Here is a 21,210-nt window from a genome sequence, read left to right as displayed (position 1 = left end):
TAAGCTCGGAGACGGAGACGGCGGAAGAAGAGTTCAGCGTCGTGGCGTACGCGGAACTCACTGAGGTGTGGGCGAAGGGGGACAAAGCTGAGGCCCTTACTGAGGACAGAGCACTCTGCCTCAGAGAGTTGAAGGTCGGAGGGAATGGTAAAGACCCGGCAGATCTTCTGCTTCAATCTGCATTAACAGTTCATCCACACACTTCTCACCATGGCCCATCCGGTTCTGGTTCATTCTGCCATTCATCTCTTTCCTAATGGTTCCCATTATCACCTCCTTCACTGACAAGATTCCTTCACACTCTCTGCTTGCTTCATCTCCCTATCATTTTATCCTCTGTGTATGTCTCCCAACTCCAGCCCACACCCCACCCCTCCCCTACCTGGAACAACCTGCCTGTCATCCCTCCTCAGTCCACAGTCACCTCAGACTCCTGTCTCATCACTCCCCTTCTCCTCTGTGTACCGGCCATCTCCCCTCTCCACTCTCAGTCCTGATGTAGGGGTTTGATCTGAAACGTCGACAGTCCCTTTTCTCCCACAGATACTGCTCGACCCACTGAGTTCCTCCAGCAGATACTGCCTGATAACTGGATATATTCAAGGTGGAGCCAGAGCAACTTTTGAAAGATTGAGAGATTGAGGTTTTGGGGATCTGGTACAGAAGAGGAATTGATGCCGGTATCGATCAGTCACGGTCACATTGAATGAAGGGCCCGTTCCTGTGTCGTACTGTTCTATGTTCCCTGTTCAGACGAATGAGAGGAGATCTCAGGGAAACGCAAAATTCTTCCCGGGTTCAACCAGCGGGATGCAAGGAGGGTGTTTCCCTTGTGAGGAGTTGAGGGTCAGGGGTCACTATCAGAGGATGGAGTAGCTTTGGGATTCTCTGCACCAGAGATTGTGGGGTCTCAGTCATTCAGTTTATTTAAAGTCACAGAGTCATCATCTTACAGCACAGAAACAGGCCTTTCCACCCATCAACTCTGTGCTAACCTATTCACTCATTCCATTGGCTAGCCAATGACTGGTCAGTCTCCTTCTGTGCCTTGTCTATTGAAGTGCCTGTCTGAGTGTCTCCGAAACACAGTGATTGTATCTGATTCCATCACCTCCTCTGGCAGCAAGTTCCAACATCACCCACTCACTGTTCAAATGAACTCACCTTTAAACTCCTTCCTCCCACCTCAGGCACGTGACCTCTTGTATTTGATCCCCCTCCTGTGGGAAAAAGATTTCAACCATCTGCTCAATTTATATCCCTCATAACCTCATATATTTCTGACAGGTCACCCCTCGGCCTATTTACCTGCATTTGGCCCGTATCCTCCTAAACCTTCCCTGTCATCATTTCCCTGTCCCAGACCTCAACTCCTCTTCTGTGCCAGTTCCACTGGTGTATAATTTCTTGGGCTATCTCTACTCCCTTTCTTGAATAAGGGAACAACATCTGCAACCCTCCAATCCTCGGGAACCTCTCCCGTCCCCATCGATGATGCAAAGATCATTGCCAGAGGCTCAGTAAACTCCTCCCTCACGTTCCACATTAGCCTGGGGTACATCTCGTGTGGTCCCAGTGATTTATCCAACTTGATGCTTTTCTAAAAGCTCCAGTACATCCTCTTTCTTAACATCTATATGCTCAAGCTTTTCAGTCTGCTGTAAGTCATCCCTACAATCACCAAGATTCTTTTCCGTAGTGAATACTGAAGTAAAGTATTCATCAAGTACCTCTGCTATCTTCTCCGGTTCCATTCACACATTTCCACTGTCACACTTGATAGGTCCTATTCTCTCACATCTTATCCTCTTGCTCTTCACATACCAGTAGAATGCCTTGGGGTTTTCCTTAATTCTGTCTGCCAAGGCCTTCTCATGGCCCCTTCTGACTCTCTTAATTTCATTCTTTAGCTCCTTCCTGCTAGCCTTATAATCTTCTAGATCTCTATCATTACCTAGGTTTTTGAACCTTTTGTAAGCTCTTCTTCTTGACTAGATTTACAACAGCCCTTGTACACCACGGTTCCTGTATCCTACCATCCTTTTTTTGTCTTATTGGAACGTACCTACTCAGAATATTACGCAAATATCCCCTGAACATTTGCCACATTTCTGCTGTACATTTCCCTGAAAACATCTGTTCCCAATTTATGCTTCCAAGTTCCTGCCTGCTAGCCTCATGTTTCCCCTTACTCCGAATAAATGCTTTTCTAACTTGTCTGTTCCTACCCCTCTCCAATGCTATGGTAGCAATTATAGGCCTGTCAGTTTGACGTCAGTGGTTGGTAAATAAATGGAAAGTATTCTTAGAGATGGTATATATAATTATCTGGATAGACAGGGTCTGATTAGGAACAGTCAGCATGGATTTGTGCGTGGAAGGTCATGTTTGACAAATCTTACTGAATTTTTTGAAGAGGTTACGAGGAAAGTTGATGAGGGTAAAGCAGTGGATGTTGTCTATATGGATTTCAGTAAGGCCTTTGACAAGGTTCCACACAGAAGGTTAGTTAGGAAGGTTGAATCGTTAGGTATTAATATTGAAGTAGTAAAATGGATTCAACAGTGGCTGGATGGGAGATGCCAGAGAGTAGTGGTGGATAACTGTTTGTCAGGTTGGAGGCCGGTGGCTAGTGGTGTGCCTCAGGGATCTGTAATGGGTCCAATGTTGTTTGTCATATACATTAATGATCTGGATGATGGGGTGATAAATTCGATTAGTAAGTATGCAGATGATACTGTTACGAACCCCGTAACTGGGTCACTTACCAGCAAAGATAGAGAGGTCCGTTGAAGTCTGATGGTTCTATTTTTAACAGTATTTATTAGTAAATATACACAAAAATAATATCAATGCAAATATACAGATAATATACGTCGTCAATACTAAATCTAAAAGTGTGGGTATAATAATAATCAATAAGAAATAAGCTCTATCATTGTCTAGGGGATAATGTATTGTCCGATGGAAATATAAAAGTCACTCAGTTCATGCAGGCTGCAGCCTTTGGGAACCGCTGTGTGGCAATGGTTGGAGAGAGAGAGAGATTTTGAGAAACTTGCCGGCTTTCCTTTTATGATTTCGATCCGTCAGAGTCTCGTTGGTGTGGCCGTTCAATTGTGGCCTCTCCTTTAGCTAAGCCGTTCTTCCGTGGCGAGCCCGCCAATCCCAGGCAAGGGAAGGACGCACATGAGCCCCCCACTGGCTGTCGCTATTAAACGCTGTCACGGGATTTCTAGCGTTTCTCCTGGTGCGTCTAAAGGGGTTGTTCCCCAGACCCTCTTTTATCCTTACTCACGGGGTCTCAGATGTCAATCAGGTTGGAATGATGCAATCCCTCAACCAGCCCACTCTGGTCATCCCCTGAGGGGTTTCAATGAATAGTACAGTACTCAATATACAATTCCGTCTCCAAGAGACAATAGCCGTTATCACGGGTTTTGTTTCGCTGAGGCAGGACACATCCCAAACCTTGTGGATTCTCTCTCATTTCCTGGGTCCCAGACCCGAATTAATAGCGATCTTGCGATTCTCAAAAAGGAGGGGGCGACTCTGTACCCTTCGGCCCCTCAGAGTTGCTGCACATTCGTAACAATACTAAGTTAGGTGGCGTTGTGGATAATGAAGTAGGTTTTCAAAGCTTGCAGAGAGATTTAGGCCAGTTAGAAGATGGGCTGAACGATGGCAGATGGAGTTTAATGCTGATAAGTGTGAGGTGCTACATTTTGGTAGGAATAATCCAAGTAGGACATATATGGTAAATGGTAGGACATTGAGGAATGCAGTAGAACAGAGTGATCTAGGAATAATGGTGCATAGTTCCCTGAAGGTGGAATCTCATGTGGATAGGGTGGTGAAGAAAGCTTTTGGTATGCTGGCCTTTATAAATCAGAGCATTGAGTATAGGAGTTGGGATGTAATGTTAAAATTGTACAAGGCATTGGTAAGGCCAAAATTGGAGTATTGTGTACAGTTCTGGTCACTGAATTATAGGAAAGATATCAACAAAATAGAGAGAGTACAGAGAAGATTTACTAGAACATTACCTGGGTTTCAGCACCTTAGTTACAGGGAAACGTTGAACAAGTTAGGTCTTTATCCTTTGGAGTGTAGAAGGTTGAGGGGGGGGGACTTGATAGAGGTATTTAAAATTATGAGCGGGATAGATAGAGTTGATGTGGATAGGCTTTTTCCATTGAGAGTAGGGGAGATTCAAACAAGAAGACATGAGTTGAGGGTTAGGGGGCAAAAGTTTAAGGGTAACATGAGAGGGAATTTCTTTACTCAGAGAGTGGTAGCTGTGTGGAACAAGCTTCCAGTAGAAGTGGTAGAGGCAGGTTCAGTATTGTCATTTAAAGTAAAATTGGATAGGTATATGGGCAGGAAAGGAATGGAGGGTTATGGGCTGAGTGCGGGCCAGTGGGACTAGGTGTGAGTAAGCGTTCGGCGCGGACTAGAATGGCCAAGGTGGACTCTTTCCGTGCAGTAGTTGTTATATGGTTGTAAAGGAGATAGAATTGTGATCACTGTCTCCAAAATGCTCTCCACTGAGAGATCTAACTTTTGATCAGGCTCATTTCCCAATACCAGATCAAGTACAGCCTCTCCTCTTGTAGACTTATCTACACATTGTATCAAGAAACCTTCCTGAACACAGCTCACAAACTCCACGCCATTTTAACCCCTTGCTCTAGGGAGATGCCAATCAATATTTGGGAAATTAAAATCTCCCACCACAACAATCCTGTTGATTCAAGATGGCGACGCGATGCAGCTTGCAGCGGCCACTCCAGAACTGATTATCTGTTATTTGTGAAGTGGGGTGCCGTGCGTAATCATAATCGATTGAAAATGGATGTGGGACCACGGAGGAACATCGCGAAATCTCCAGGAAGATCTTCGTTGCTACTGCTGCTGTGAGGTCCGTGACTCTGCTGGGAAGAACAGGGCCCCAGTCCTCAGGGTTGCGTTGCCAATGGCCATTGGCGGGGCCTTCTTAATACGCTGGGCAGAGGATGGTGTTCGGAGAAGCTGTGCCGGAGGGGATGGTCGTCGGCTCGGAGGTTCGACGGACTCGAATTCCGATGCGGTCAGGTTGCTTTCGGTGTATGCTGCGTCTGCGAGGCTGAGTCGGGCAGCGCCATGAAAGTCCATAGTGGGGGTATTCCCTTCTGCCGCCGGCGTGGGATGGCGAGTCTGTCGGGATCCTGGGGTCTTGTGGAAACTGTGTGGTGATTTCTTTTGAACTTATAGTCCTTTAACATCTTTGGACTATTTTTACTGTGCCCATGATCTGTTTTTTATCAATTATGCTATTGTTTGCACCGTTGTAAATACATGTTGTAACTATGTGGTCTTGTGCAGGTCTTGTAGTTTTAGTTTTTTGTCTTGTTTTGTCTGGTGGATTTGGAGCTCCTTTCCGGGGAACGCACTAAGACGGTAGCGCAATATTAATACGGAGCAGCCTCTCCGGACTCTGGATTGGGGATTGCCAAACGTTATGTGGATTTTCTGGTGTAGTCTGTTTTGTCATATGCTTTTGTGATATCATTCTGGAGGAACGTTGTCTCATTTTTTAACTGCATTGCATTTGTGGTTTCTAAATGACAATAAACTGAATCTGAATCTGATTGCCTATATGATCTATATAATTTATATAAATTTACAACCCTATGTGATTTATAGGGAGGCAGCTCGTTCGGCACTCAGAATCTGTAGTGGAGCATTCCAGACCACACCATGAGATGCATTTGGGGTTGATCTAGGAGAGATGCCTCTTGACCAGCAGAGTGAAAATTTTGAGCCATGCATAGGGGACTTTCGTAGTAAGGTGTGGGACGTCCCATTTGATGAATTTGGTTTTAATGGATTGCTGAGAATATACTAACAGAGATGGTGAATATTTTGGGTGGACAAGTAGGGAATACGTGCGGGAGTATGGTCTTGACAGTTTGCAGATTAGCCCATCAGTGGCGTGGCCAGGAGTACAAATTTGGAAATTTCCAGACGTGGAAATAGATTTGTCGTTACTGGGAGATAGACAGGGTCTTGTGGGTGGTGAGATTAATGTTGAGAAGGGAAAAGGCTGACAGGTGGATTATCTGTCAATACGGCAAAAGTTATGGCTATTATCATTAGTTTGCAATGGGTAGAACAAGTTAAACTAAGAAGAGTTGTGATCTGCTCAGACGCTGCCTCGGAACTGCAGAGTTTAGAAAAGAAGCATTCAAGGAGACCTGATCTGTTGATGGAAGTGTACTACGATTTGTATGTTCTGGAGAGTGTGGGAATAGTAGTGAAGTTTTGTTGCGTCCCAGCACATCTGGGTGTATCGGGTAATGATGTTAGAGCAAAACCAGCACTTACTAAGTCAGAGGTAGATATTATAGTCAATATAGGAAAGTATGAAGCCAAATCTTGTATGAGGTTGACTGGGATGAGTAAAGGTAGAATTTGTGGGATAGCAGTGGGACTGGGAGGTGACATTATAATTTGGTTCTATCAGTCCAGGGAGGTTCCTGAAGTTGTCAGGGCTGGGGGTGGTAGTGGGGATAATCTCCCGTTACTTATAAAGTTCTCCAAATGGCTTGCGCCTCTAACAGCCTCTGACAACCAAGTCCAACTCTTGGCCTTAACGTGTGGCTTAGCTACTAGGCCCAGCGGAACTATCTCCAATGCCAAAGGAAGGGGCAAATGTGGACCTCTGGCTCCTCAAACCCATTTGCTTCAGGCAGGTGGGGCCCATCAGCATTGGACGGCCAGGAGAAGGAAAACTCTGATTTTTAACCTCCGCTGCCTTGTGGCCAAACCCACCCAATGGGGAGGCTTCGGGAGTAAACCCCGAGGAAGAAATCCAGAACTGGGTCCCTAAGGCAGTTTGATGTTATTTACAACCTCACTTTGGCAACCTCTGTGACGACACTGGTGCCAAGCTGTATCGGTGCTTGCCCTTCCCTTGGGCTACATCAGTGACATGGAGAGGGGGATCCCACTGCATGGGCAACAGCCGGTTCTCAGATCTTCCCACCCAGGCTTGCACCCTGGAGAGGACACAGTCCACCAGAGGCACAAACCCATGATCCCCTGGGATTGACAGCTGTGGATGAGTTCGGGGAGGCGCCAGTTGGGAAGGAATATTAGGGAAGTTGCGTGATTGGCGACATTCACTCGGATTTGCACTCCACCCACTATGGCACTTGTCGGTAAGTATGGGAGTGAGTTGTGTAATTTTTTTAAGGTTTCAGAGACAGTGGAACATGTGATCGTGTTGTGCCACAGATATTCAGCATAATGTAGGAAGCTGTTTAGACAATTATTGGGTAGATCTGTGGTGCCTAGGTCGCAGGATATTCTGGCACCTGAAGCAGGGATGGATAAGTCATGTAAGATCCTGGTGAAGTTTTTAATTAAAACAGGTTTGGGAAGAAGGACCTGATCCCCGTGACAACTCCTACCATACTCCAGTCCAATAGGTGGCGGTAATGCACCTTCCTGATAGGTGCGAGCTGCCATTAGCACAAAAGTCAGTGGAAGAAGAAGGTTCGGTGCTCAGTTGTCAGCTGGACTCTGGATTCTGGTCTCAGTCTCATATCGTGTATCGATTCTACTCTCGGACACTCCAGCACTCGGGTCCTTACTGTCCTCACCTCGGACTCTCGTCCCGATGTGTGTATCAACAATAGGAACGGGTGAGGGGCCAGAAGACCGGAGGGTGGTTATTGTTGAGCATTTCTTTAAGATAGACTGTCGGGGAAAGCCTGGGATGTACAGACTGGTGAGCGTAACATCAGTGGTGGGTACATTAATTGAGGGGATTCTGAGAGACAGGATCTACATTCATTTGAAAAGGCAAGGACTACTCAGGGATACCTGACATGGGTTTCTGCATGGTTGAGAAAATGGATGATGGAAATGCAGTAGAGAAAATCTGTGTGGAGTTTAGCGAGATATTTGACAAGGTACTTTATGGGAGAATTTTCCACAGTGTTAGATCACATGGGATACAGTACGATCTGGCCAATTAGTTACAGAATTGCCTGGGTTCTGGCCTGTGTGCAGTGGTGTTCTGCAGGGATCGGTGCTGGGTCCACTGTTTTACATGATTCTTATTAATGATTTGGAAGTGGGAGTAGGTGACATGTTTTGTATGTTTGTGGAGGACACTATAAAATTGTTGGCCATTGAGGACTGGAGGGCTTGGGTTATAAGGAGAGGCTGGATAGGCTGGGAATTTCCCTGGAGCTTAGGCGGCTGCCAGAGGAAGTGTCGAGGTGGGTGCTGTTAAATACTTTTAAAGAGAATTGAACTGGTACGTGGATAGGAAAGGGTTAAAGGGATAATGGGCAAATGGGACTAGCTCACTGAAACAAGTAGCTCAGCACGAGTGAATTCGGCCGAAAAGCCTGCCTTACCTCCTCTTTAAATGCCTCCAGTGTTCACTCACCCCCTCCTCATCTGGATCCAGTGTTGCTCCACCCCTTCCTCACACCAGTTTCCACTGGCTATCCCCCGTCTTTCTTTCTTTATGTCCTCCTTAGTGAAGACAGAACCAAAGTAGTTATTCAATTGGTCTGCCATGTCCTTGTTCCCCATGATCAATTCACCTGTTTCTGACTGTAAGGGACCTACATTTGTCTTAACCAATCTTTTTCTTTTCACATATCTATAAAAGCTTTTACAGTCAGTTTTTATGTTCCCTGCCAGTTTTCTCTCATAATCTTTTTTCCCTTTCCTAATTAAGCCCTTTGTACTCCTCTGCTGGACTCTGAATATCTCCCAGTCCTCAGGTGTGCCGCTTTTTCTGGCTAATTTGTATGTTTCTTCTTTGGAGTTGATACTATCCCTAATTTCCCTTGTCAGCCACGGGTGCACTACCTTCCCTGGTTTATTCTTTTGCCAAACTGGGATGGACAATTGTTGTAGTTCATCCATGCGATCTTTAAATGCTTGCCATTGCATATCCACCGTCAACCCTTTGAGTGTCATTTGCCAGTCTATCTTAGCTAATTCACGTCTCATACCTTCAAACTTACCCTTCTTTAAGTTCAGAACCTTTGTTTCTGAATTAACTATGTCACTCTCCATCTTAATGAAGAATTCCACCATATTATGGTCACTCTTACCCAAGAGGCCTCGCACGACAAGATTGCTAACTAACCCTTCCTCATTGCACAATAGCCAGTCTAGAATGGCCTGCTCTCTAGTTGGTTCTTCAACATGTTGATTCAGAAAACCATCCCGCGTGCATTCCAAGAAATCCTCTTCCTCAGCACCCTTACCAATTTGGTTCACCCAATCTATATGTAGATTGAAGTCACCCATGATAACAGCTGTTCCTTTATTGCACGCATTTCTAATTTCCTGTTTAATGCCATCCCCAACCTCACTACTACTGTTAGGTGGCCTGTACACAACTCCCACCAGTGTTTTATGCCCCTTAGTGTTATGCAGCTCTACCCATATCGATTCCATATCCTCCAGGCTAATGTCCTTCCATTCTATTGTGTTAATCTCCTCTCTTACCAGCAACGCTACCCCACCTCCTTTTCTTTCCTGTCTATCCCTCCTGAATATTGAATATCCCTGTATGTTGAGCTCCCATCCTTGGTCACCCTGGAGCCATGTCTCTGTGATCCCAACTATATCATATTCATTAATAACTATCTGCACATTCAGTTCATCCACCTTGTTACGAATGCTCCTCGCATTGACACACGAAGCCTTCAGGCTTGTTTTTACAACACTCTTAGTTTATACGATTATGTTGAAAAGTGGCCCTTTTAGATTTTTGCCCTGGATTTGCCTGCCTGCCACTTTTACTTTTCACCTTACCACATTTTGCTTCTACCCTCATTTTACACCCCTCTGTCTCTCTGCACTTGTTCCCATCCCCCTGCCACATTAGTTTAAATCCTCCTGAACAGCAGTAGCAAACGCTCCCCCTAGGATATTGGTTCCAGTCCAGCCCAGGTGCAGACCATCCTGTTTGTACCGGTCCCACCCGATTCCCCCCCCCCTCCCCAGAACTGGATCCAATGCCCCAAAAATTTGAATCCCTCCCGCTTGCACCATTTTTCAAGCCACGTATTCATCTGAAATATCCTCCTATTTCTGCTCTGACTAGCAAGTGGCACTGGTAGTAATCCCGAGTTTATTACCTTTGTGGTCCTACTTTTTAGTTTATCTCCTAACTCCCTAAATCCCTAAATTCACCTTGTAGGACCTCATCCTGTTTTTTACCTATTTCGTTGGTACCTATGTGCACCACGACCACTGGCTGTACACCCTCCCATTCCAGAATGTCCTACAGCCGCTCAGAGACATCCTTGACCCTTGCACCAGGGAGGCAACATACCATCCTGGAGTCTCGTTTGTGGCCGCAGAAACACCTATCTATTCCCCTTACAATCGAATCCCCTATCACTATAGCTCTCCCACTCCTTTTCCTTCCCTCCTGTGCCGCAGAGCCACCCATGGTGTAATGAACTCGGCTGCTGCTGCCTTCCCCTGATGAGACATCTCCCCCAACAGTATCCAAAACAGTATATCTGTTTAGGAGGGAGATGACCTCAGGAGACTCCTGCACTACCTGCCTACTGCTACGCTGTCTAGTGGCCACCCCTTCCCTTTCTGCCTGTGTAGCCTTTACCTGCGGTGTGGCCAACTCACTGAACATGCTATTCACGACTTTCTCAGCATTGCGGATGCTCCAGTATGAATCCAATCGCAGCTCCAGATGCTCAATGCGGTCTGCCAGAAGCTGCAGTTGGACACACTTCCTGCACACATAGTCGTCAGGGACACTGGAGGTATCCCTGATTTCCCACATGCTGCAGGATGAACAAAACACGGGGCCAATCTCAGCCGTCATGACCTACTCAATATGCTGCCTCAGCTTTTGAAACGTTCTCCTTTTAAAGGAACTTACCCAGCCTCACCTCACTTGGAGTGAAGCTCCTCCTCAGCCTCTGCTCGCCGAAGCCTCTGGAGACAAAGCCTTCCTACTCTGTCTCCCTCTATTACATCGCCCGCTCCTTCTAACTTCTCTCTTCCTGTGTTAAAAGCACACCCTCCACTGGTGAGTGAGTCTTGCCTCGCCCGCTGAACCAAAGCCCTTTAAGCCTTCACTCTGCTCCCGGCTCACTCCGCTGCCCGCTGTTTAACGCTGTGTACCTTTTTAAATCCTTCCCGCTTCACTGCATGATGTCACAATGTCCCGCCTCTCAACTCTGATGAGTAGAAGGAAAAGAAACAAAATGGCTCCCGCTGCACCCCCGTTCTGCTCCTCCGACTTCCTTCTCCAAATGACATTACATTATGACCATGATGTAATTGAGTATCTGGTGAGCATGATGTAATGGTCTTGTGACGGTGGGGTGATGTAATTTCCCACCAGTTTGAGGTCATGCGATGACCTGTTTCAACAGGTATAAAAGGGGAAAGCCTTGCTGTGACGCAGGTCAGTTCAGTTTTTAATTTGTCAGTGACTCCGTTATGCTGCGTATTTGATTTCATGACGCAGTTTCGTTTTAAAGTGGGGTTTTAATTTCTACTGTAAGAATCATTGTGCCGGCAGTTCTGAAAATCGCTACCAGTTATGTTGATTTATCTTTGAGTTAATTTTAAAGTCTAAGTATTGGAGAGTGAAGATTTTACCGTGTTATGGATCCAGCAACAATGAATATATAATTGAGACGGGTTTTTTTATAACAAATAAAACATTTATTAATCACTGCTAAAAAAACCCAAAGAAATGGGCATTAGGTAGATTAAACTTAGCAGAGAGTTGTTTAAAGGATGCGAAACGATTGTCAATGAAAAGATCTTCAAAATACCTAATGCCCTTTCTATACCAATCATAAAATGTTGAATCGCGCATAGAAGGTAAAAAATGATGATTATGTAAAATAGGACTAGAAAGGGAAAAACCATGGAAACCATTAAATTTCCTAAACTGGGCCCATATTCGCAGAGTGTGTCTAACAAGAGGGTTAACAATTAGTCTGGGCAAACTACTAGGGAGTGCAGATCCGAGAAGCACAGAAATAGGGAGATCCTTAGTGGAATTCAGCTCCATTGCCACCCATTTAGGGCGGTCAGACTGGCTATGAAAAAAAGACCAGAAGGTAGGACAACGAATGTTAGCTGCCCAATAATATAAACGAAAATTAGGTAAGGCCATGCCGCCTTCTTTTTTAGATTTTTGAAGGTAAGCTTTATTAATTCTCGAACCCATTTCTTTCGGTATCTCCAAATTAGACACTTGATTAATCCTTTATTACCCAACTTTCCTGAGATGCCTGAGGAAAATGCTATGGACTTGTTTCTTTCTATTAATCCATTGGGTAAAGGTTTAATATCTTTTATTCGTGATAAATTAGTACCCTTACGCCCCTTTGGTTAAAATCAGAATGGCTTGGGAACATGACTTAAATATTCCCTTATCTGATGTAGTTTGGGTCTCAATTCTCAAGTCAGTCAGCTCAACTTCTCTCTGTGCTCACCACTGACTTTTACAGTTTAAGATTGTTCATAGGCCTCATATGTCCAAATCTAAACTGTCCCAATTTTACCCTAATATTAGTCCTATTTGTGACAAATGCAGAAGTGGTGAGGCTTCTCTCATTCATATGTATTGGACCTGCCCTAGTCTAGAGAAACTTTGGAGAGATGTTTTCTTAACTTTATCTCATATTCTGAATTGCCACTTAGAACCTAACCCTTTAATTGCTCTTTTTGGTTCCTTGGGTGAGACAGATATACATTTGAGCTCAACTAAACATCAAACGTTACCTTTTGCTTCTCTTCTGGCTAGGCGTCTAATTCTTCTTAGATGGAGAGATGTTGCCCCACCCACGCATGCTCAATGGCTCAATGATATTATGTCCTGTTTAGACCTTGAAAAAATTCATTACTCAATTCTTAATTCGGACATAAAGTTTCATAAGGTCTGGGGACCTTTTCTTGAATATTTTCATAACTTCTCTTTTGATTAAGTTTTTTTTCAGTCCCTTACTTTCAGCTTTTTTTTTTCTCTTGGTAGTAGGCATTATTATCTTCCGTTTTTATTTGTACTTACTGTTTTGGGGGTTTGTTTGTTTTGATTTATATTTCCTACATTTTGCTGTGATTGGTCTGGAGGGTTTTTTTCTGTGGGGGTGGGGGGTGGATACTAACTTTACACGACTTTAATATGAATGCTTTTTCAATTATTATCTTGAATTATGTTATCATTGTATGTTTATCTTGCACTGTATTAATTTCCTATTTTATTCTTGGGTTTTTTGTTGTTGTAGTGTTGTAGAAAATGCATTAAAAAATCAATAAAAAAACCCAAAATTAAACAAACGACTAACTTAACCAGAAGTCGGCTGCTGTGCGGCAGCTTAAACAGTTCTTAAAGCGGTAATACAAAAACAGTTCTTAAAGTGGTAATACAAAAACAGTTATTAAAGCGGTAATGCAAAAACAGTTATTAAAGTGGTAATACAAAAACAGTTCTTAAAGCGATAATGCAAAAACAGTTCTTAAAGCGGTAATACAAAAACAGTTCTTAAAGCGATAATGCAATAACAGTTCTTAAAGCGGTAATGCAAAAACAGTTTTAACATTAGAAGTAGTAATGTGAAAGTATAAAGTTTTACCCAGTCGCTTAGGAGAGTCTTTCCTTGAAATAATTCAGGTTCTCTTTTGTGGCGTTACTACTGACCCCTGTCGAAGTATGCTTTGATCAAAGGATTTACGATGAAGAAAATGGAACGGCATAAAGGCACTGACCTTTCCTTGGCGAAACTCTGCATCCAACTATTTCTGCCCCTTTTAGCAGGAGTTATCGCGGCTTGCAGGTTACTAATTCCTTGTACGAAGATTAAATAAGGTCGGACTGGTTTCACCGTCACCACCAACTTTTCCAATCTTTCAGCTTCCTGAACTTCGATGAATCTTCATTCTCCACTGACTGGACTGGCAATATTGTAGCAAAATTGCCGGCAATAACCTTTGAGACTTAAGGCAGAAAGTAAAACTCCACTTTTAAATGAAACTGCATCATAATAGCGAATACGCAGTGAAACGGGAGTCTCTGGTGAATTCTACCATGAACTGCCCCCTCACAGGGAGAGGTCCTCCTTTTATACCCTTTTGAAAAAACCTATCACATGACCTCTCACTGGCGGGGAAATGATGTCACTCCACCATCACAAGACCATTACCTCATATCCAGCATAGCCTCAATTACACCACGGTCACGTGACAAGTACAGGATACCCACGGGTACCTAACAACCAAAGTTTGGGCAGCCGACGGATCGAGTAAAGTTGGTGTCATCGGCAGTAATACAGGATCGACCTTATGGGATCTTCGTTCAGAAATAGTAACCTGCACCCAAGATAGTCCCTGCTGTAAGAGCAGAAAGGATTGGGGCAGCGTTATTTGTCAAGGAAAAGGTCAGTCCCTTTAATCTGTTTTTAATTCCTTTCTCGTAAATCCTTCAGGCAAGGCATATTTCGGCTGGGATCAGTAGTAACGTCACGTCGTTGAGGAATTTGTTACTTCAGGAAAGTCTCTCCTAACTGACTGTGTAAATCATTTGGACTTTCGCATTCACCACTTTTAAGAACTGTGTTCGCATTTATTGCTTTAACAACTGTGTTCACATTCATCACTTTAAGACCTGTTCGAGTTGTCATATAGCAGTTAACTTCCGGTTAAGTTAGTCATTTGTTTATGTTTCATTTGTTATTGAGCTGCTTTTAAATACACGTTTCTTTGTTTATAAAAACCCTGTGTCAATTCTATATTCATTTTTGCCATTACCATACCAGCCTTCATTGCTAGAGGGATTGAATTCGAGAGCAGGGAGGTCATGCTGCAACTATACAGGGCCGCACTTGGAGTACTGTGTGCAGTTCTGGTCTCCATACTTGAGGAAGGATATACTGGCTTTGGAGGCAGTGCAGAGGGGGTTCACCAGGTTGATTCCAGAGATGAAGGGGTTAACCTATGAGGAGCGATTGAGTTGACTGGGACAGTACTCTCTGGAATTCAGAAGAATGAGAAGGAATGTTATAGAAACATACAAATTTTTGAAAGTGATAGATAAGATAGACGTAGGAAAGTTGTTTCCATTGGTAGGTGAGACTAGAACTAGGGGACATTGCCTCAAGATTCAGGGGAGAAGATTTAGGACGGAAATGAGGAGAAACTGTTTCCCCGAGAGTGGTGAATCTGTGGAATTCTCTGCCCAGGGAAGCAGTTGAGGCTTCTTCACTAAATATATTTAAGATACAGTTAAGATAGATTTTAACATAGTAGGGGAATTAAGGGTTATGGGGAAAAGGCAGGTAGATGGAGACAGATATGGACAGATCAGCCATGATCTTATTGAATGGCGGGGCAGGCTCGATGGACCGGATGGCCTACTCCTGCTCCCATTTAATATGTTCTTATGTGAAACATCCACAGTCCATCTCATTTCACATGTGCTGCTTAAACCACTGAGTTTCTTCAGATTCTGTGTGTTTTGATTGCGAAAACTCTGCTCTCCATCCCAAAGGAAAAACCTCGGGAATGTTTTAGTTGTCCATCCGCCGTAAAACCCGGGAAATGTTCCTGTCGGCCACCCGACTGTGCCTGATGCCCAGCGGCCTCCCCGCCCTGGGGCCGCGCTGCCCGAGTCTCCCCCCGATCCCCGGGGCCGCGCTGCCCGAGTCTCCCCCCGATCCCGGAGCTGCGCTGCCCGAGACTACCTCAGATCCCCGGGGCCGCGCTGCCCGAGTCTCCCCCCAATCCCCGGGGACGCGCTGCCCGAGTCTCCCCCCCACCCCGATCCCCGGGGCCGCGCTGCCCGAGACTACCTCAGATCCCCGGGGCCGCGCTGCCCGAGTCTCCCCCCAATCCCCGGGGACGCGCTGCCCGAGTCTCCCCCCCACCCCGATCCCCGGGGCCGCGCTGCCCGAGTCTCCCCCCCGATCCCCGGGGCCGCGCTGCCCGAGTCTCCCCCCAATCCCCGGGGCCGCGCTGCCCGAGTCTCCCCCGATCCCCGGGGCCGCGCTGACCGAGTCTCCCCCCCCCCCCCCCCCGGTCCCGGGGCCGCGCTGCCCGAGTCTCCCCCCCCCCCCCCCCCCGATCCCCGGGGCCGCGCTGCCCGAGTCTCCCTCCGATCCCGGGGCCGCTCTGCCCGAGTCTCCCCCCGGTCCCCGGGGACTCTCTAATTCTGTGCTTCTCCCCCCAGACTCTGTCACCCTGGATGTGGAAACGGCGAATCCGGAGCTCGAGGTGTCTGAGGATCGGAAGAGTGTGAGATGTACCGGGACCCGGAGGAATCTCCCTGACACCGGGAAGAGGTTCACAGACCGGGCTTGTGTGCTGGGATCGGAGGGATTCACATCGGGGAGACATTACTGGGAGGTGGAGGTGACGGGGAATCGGTGGTGGTTTCTGGGAGTCGCCGCAGAGTCTGTGGAGAGGAAGGGAGAGGTCACACGGAGTCCGGAGACCGGATTCTGGAGAATCGCGCGGAAAGATGACGGGATGTGGGTTGTCACCTCCCCTGGGTCCCGTCTCCCTGCCGGTCCCATCCCCGAGAGGGTGGGAGTTTATCTCAGTTATGAGTCTGGGACAGTTTCATTTTACAACGCGGAGACCAAGTCCCATCTCCACACCTTCACTGGGAATAAATTCACGGGGAAACTTTATCCTTTCTTCGGGTTTGGATATGAAAACGAGTGGCTGAGAATCTGTTCCGGTTCCGCTCCGGGTCTGTAAACGGGTCGGGTCCGGGACCGGCGTCAGGAGTCAGTCAGTGTAAATATAAATGTGCGGAGAGTGAAATAAACACGATGTGAGAATTATCGATCCATTAATTTTAACTCGTTCACCGCATCCGTTAACGGAACAGAAACACTGCGGATTCAGCAGCAGTCGCGGGCGGCGGGTCCTGAGCTCCCCGGCTCCCCCGGGTGCTAAAGTCCACCGGGACTGACAGGGTAACTGGGGCAAATGGTGGTGGTGCTGACTGGAAGAGGGAGTCAGAGTGAATCTTGGAAAGACGGGACATGTAGTGGTGATAACACACAAAACGCCGGAGACTCCCAGCACGTCAGGTAACATCTCAACAACAGTTCTATCACTTTGGATACTGTTGTGGGGGATGGCCTGGCAGAGGAAAGTCACCGCGTAGGGTCTCTGGCACTGAGTCTGCCTCTGAGACTCTGCAGGGAAACCGGGAGAAGAGCTGTGCTGTGTGATAGGGGGTTCATCAGTTAGGGGAACATAAAGGAGGTTCTGTGGGCGAGAACAAGATCCCCGGATGATATGTTGCCTCCCCGGTGCCAGGGTCCAGGACATCTCACATCGAATTGTCAGTGTATTGTTGTCAGATGTCGTGGTCCACGTAGGTACCAATGATATGGGTATGACGACTGACAGGTCCTGCATAGGGAACTCTGGGAGTTCGGTGCCAATTTAAAGGGCAGGACCTTCAGGTCTGTGATCTCAGGATTGCTACCTGTCACATGCTAGTGAGGCCAGAACGAGGAAGATTATAACACGTAACTAAGGCATTTGTGTTTGGGGTGGCATTAAATTTTTAGATAATTGGCCTCTCTTCCAGGGGAGGTGGGACCTGTACAGCAGGGACTGTTTGCACCTGAACTGGAAGAGGATTCATATGCTTGTGGGAAAGTTTGTTAATGCTGCATGGTGGGGTTTAAACTAGAGTTGTGGGGGGATGGGAACCAGAGTGCCAGAACAGTTAGTGGAGAAGTTGTTGAGATAGAGGTTGGTAAGACCTCAGACCGAGTCAGGAATCAGAAGGTTGAGCATGGTGTAACTGGTATCTGAGCTGTGTAAATATCAATAAATGACGTGCCGTAGGAAAGGGGGATGAGCTCAGGGCATGGATCAACACCTGGAATTATGATATTGTAGCGTACTGGGAGGGGTGTGGTCGACTGCTGCTGTGAAATAAGAAAGGTCTTACCACATTAATGGGACTATATTACAGACCAGCCAACCATCCTGGGGATTTAGAGGAACAAATTTTTTAAGAGATCACAGACTGTAGCAACAAACATAAGATTGTTATATTAAGTGGTTTTAACTTTCTACATATTGACTGGGAATCCCACATATTGACTGGGTACCAGAGGATTGGAGGTTATCCAATGTTGTTCCATTGTATAAAAACGCTCCAAACAAAAACCAGGAAATTATTGACCTCAGTTGTGGGATGGTTATTGGAAGGTATTCTAAGGGATCAGATATATAAATTTGGACAGACATGACTGATTAAGGATAGTCAGCATATCTTTGTGCATTGGTAGATCATGTCTAACCGATCTTATAAAGTTTTTCAATGTTGTTACCAGGAAAGTGGATGAAGGCAAGGCAGTGGATGTTGACTACATGGACTTTAACAAGGCTTTTGACAAGGTCCTTCATGAGAGGTTGGTCAAGAAGGTTCAGTCGCTCGGCGTTTAAGATGAGGTAGTAAACTGGATTAGTCATTGGCTTTGTGGGAGAAGCCTGAGAGTGGTAGTAGATGGTTGCCTGTCTGACTGGAGACCAGTGTCTTGTGGTGTGCCACAGGGATTGGTCCCTTGATATTCATCATCTATATCAATGATCTGGATGATAACATGGTCACTGGATCAACAAATTTGTGGATGTTGCCAGGTCTGCCAGCACGTGGGGGTCCATGGGACCCGATTTCAACATTTGAGAGAAATTTGGATGGTAGGTGAAAGGTGGCTCTGGTCCTTCTGCAGGTCGATTGGAGTCGGCAGTTTAAATGCTTTTTGCATGGACTAGATGGGCTGAAGGGCCTGTTTCTGTGCTGGACTTCTCTGTGACTATCTGTGGAGGGAGATGGACAGTTCACGTCTCAGCTCGAGGCCCTTCACCTGGACTGAAAGGAAGAGGGGAGACAGTCAGCATAGAAAGTTGAAGGAAGGGTGGAGTAAACACTGGCAGCTGATCCAGAGAGGGAGGGGTGGAGGTGGGAGAGACAAAAATGATGACATCTGGGAGGAGAGGGAGATGGAGCCTGGAATAAAGGGAGGGAGGTGGGGAGGAGTGTGAAGGTGATGGGCAGATGGAGAGGGTGAGGGAGGAGGAGAGATCGGATGATGGTGGCTGGTGCATCCTCACCACCCAGGCAGTGCCCTGTTGTGGCTGTTGCCATCAGGGAGAAGGTCCACATGCCTCAGGACTCGCACCACCAGGTTCAAGAACAGTTACTACCCCTTAAGCTCTTCCTCTAACTTACGAAACAAGTCGAGCCGGGATCACAACCAGTTTTCACATGGAATCAGTTTTTCTATTTTGGATACGTTTTATCCCCTGGAAATGCAGGGAAAATTACAGCCGATCCACAGGGAGAGAAACGGAGTTTGCGTTCCAGATCGATGACATCTTGTGGAATTCATTCAAACGCTGCCTGACCCTCTGTGGTTTTCAAGTATTTCCTGTTCATTTTTAGTTTATCGACCCTCTGATTCAAACAAACTAAAAAATAATCATTTGTTACAGGAAAGCTACGGGCATTCATAGAGGAATGGCTGAGTCAGGAGGGAGTAAGTGGGAATGAAGGGGCTTTTTCTGGTTGGCTGCCAGTGTCTAGCGGTGTTCCCCAGGGACCGCTACTTTTCACATTGTTTGTCAATGATTTAGATCATGGAAGTGTGGCAAAGTTTGCAGATGACAGAAAGATAGGTGGAACGGTAAGTAGTGCTGAGGAAACAATGCGATTGCAGCAGGACTTAGACACATTGGAAGAATGGGCAAGAAAGTGGCAGATGGAATACAGTGTTGGGAAATACACGATAATGCATTTACGTAAAAGGAAAACTGGCCTGGACTATTATCTAAATGAAGAGATGGTTCAGATATCAGAGGTGCAGAGAGGTTTAAGAGTCCCGTGCAAGACTCCCAGAAGGATAATTCGGTGGCTGAGTCTATGGTAAAGAAGGCAAATGCAATGATGGCATTTATTTAAAAGGAAATAGAATATACAAGTAAGGAGATAATGCTAAGCCTTTAAAAGACACTAGTCAAGCCACACTTAGGGTATTGTCAACCATGTTGGGCCCCATAACTCAAAAAGGACGTGTTGTCATTGGAGAGTCGAGAGGAGGTTCACAAAGATGATTCTGGGAATGAAGGGGTTAACATGTGAGGAGCGTTTAGCAGCTTTGGGCCTGTTCTCACTGGAATTTAAAAGAGTGCGGGAGGATCTCATTGAAACCGACTGAATGTTGAAAGGTCCAGATGGGGTGAATGTAGAGAGGATGTTTACTCTGGTGGGGGTACAGTAACCAGAACTAGAGGGCACAGCCTCAAAATTGAGGAACGAGCTTTGAGAACAAAGATAAGGAGGATTTCTTTTTTAGCCAGAGAGTAGTGAATCTAGAATCTTCTGCTGCAGAATATGTGGAGGCCCAATCTGTGGGTAAATTTACGGCGGAAGTTGATAGTTTCCTGATCCGTCAGGGCATGAAAGGATATGGCGAGAAGGCAGGTGTATGGGGTGGAGTGGGGTCCAGAATCAGCCATGGCAGAATGGCAGAGCATCTCGATGGGCTGAATGGCCTATTTCTACTCCTCTGTCTTATGGTCTATCTGACACAAGAGATTCTGCGGATGCTGGAAATCCCGAGCAACACAAGCAAAGTGCCGGAGGAACTCAGCGGGTCAGGCAGCACTAATGGAGGGGAATAAGCAGTTGATGTTTCGCGTTGAGAACCTTCATCAGGACAAGAAGGAAAGCAGCAGAAGCCAGAATTAGACGGGGAGGATAAGGAGTACAAAGGGTTTGTGATCGGTGAGGCCAGGTGAGTGGGTGGGGGAGGGAGCATGAAGGAAGAAGCTGGGAGGTGACAGGTGGAAAAGGTAAAGAGGTTCAGGGAATCTGATGTTGAGGGGTTGGACCCCAGAATAAAGGGGAGGATGAGGGTTCCAGAGGGAGGTGATAGGTGGGGAGAGGAGAAGGGGTGGCAGTGGAACCTAAATGGGGAATGATAAAAGAGAGGGGGAAGGGGGATAAATTACTGGACATTGGAAAAATGGATTTTCATTCGGTCAGGTAGTAGCTACCCAGACAGTGTGTTACGTGTTTCTCCTCCGACCTGAGTGTGTCCTCATCGTTGCAGTAGGGGAAGCCATGGAGTGACATATCGGAATGGGAATGGGAAGTGGAATTGAAATGGATGG

At 46.2% G+C, this 21,210-nt stretch overlaps 1 protein-coding gene across 4 annotated transcripts in view; it reads left to right on the top strand.

Annotated features, from left to right (window-relative positions):
* LOC140718917 (zinc-binding protein A33-like) overlaps positions 1 to 21,210 on the top strand; it is a 55,920-nt gene that overhangs the window by 11,565 nt on the left and 23,145 nt on the right. Inside the window, exon 6 of one of the 4 annotated variants that reach the window (XM_073033222.1) lies at positions 16,232 to 16,343. In XM_073033222.1, coding sequence (XP_072889323.1) covers positions 16,232 to 16,343 — 112 coding nt within the window. Of the gene's footprint in view, positions 1 to 4,694; positions 5,631 to 14,492; positions 15,300 to 16,231; positions 16,848 to 21,210 lie in introns of those variants that run through there. The other 3 variants (XM_073033221.1, XM_073033233.1, XM_073033229.1) reach the window with 3 other exon arrangements.

This window comes from Hemitrygon akajei, chromosome 2, assembly GCF_048418815.1.
Source record: "Hemitrygon akajei chromosome 2, sHemAka1.3, whole genome shotgun sequence".
In the NCBI taxonomy this organism is placed as follows: Eukaryota; Metazoa; Chordata; class Chondrichthyes; order Myliobatiformes; family Dasyatidae; genus Hemitrygon; species Hemitrygon akajei.
This window is presented reverse-complemented; position numbering and strand designations above follow the sequence as displayed.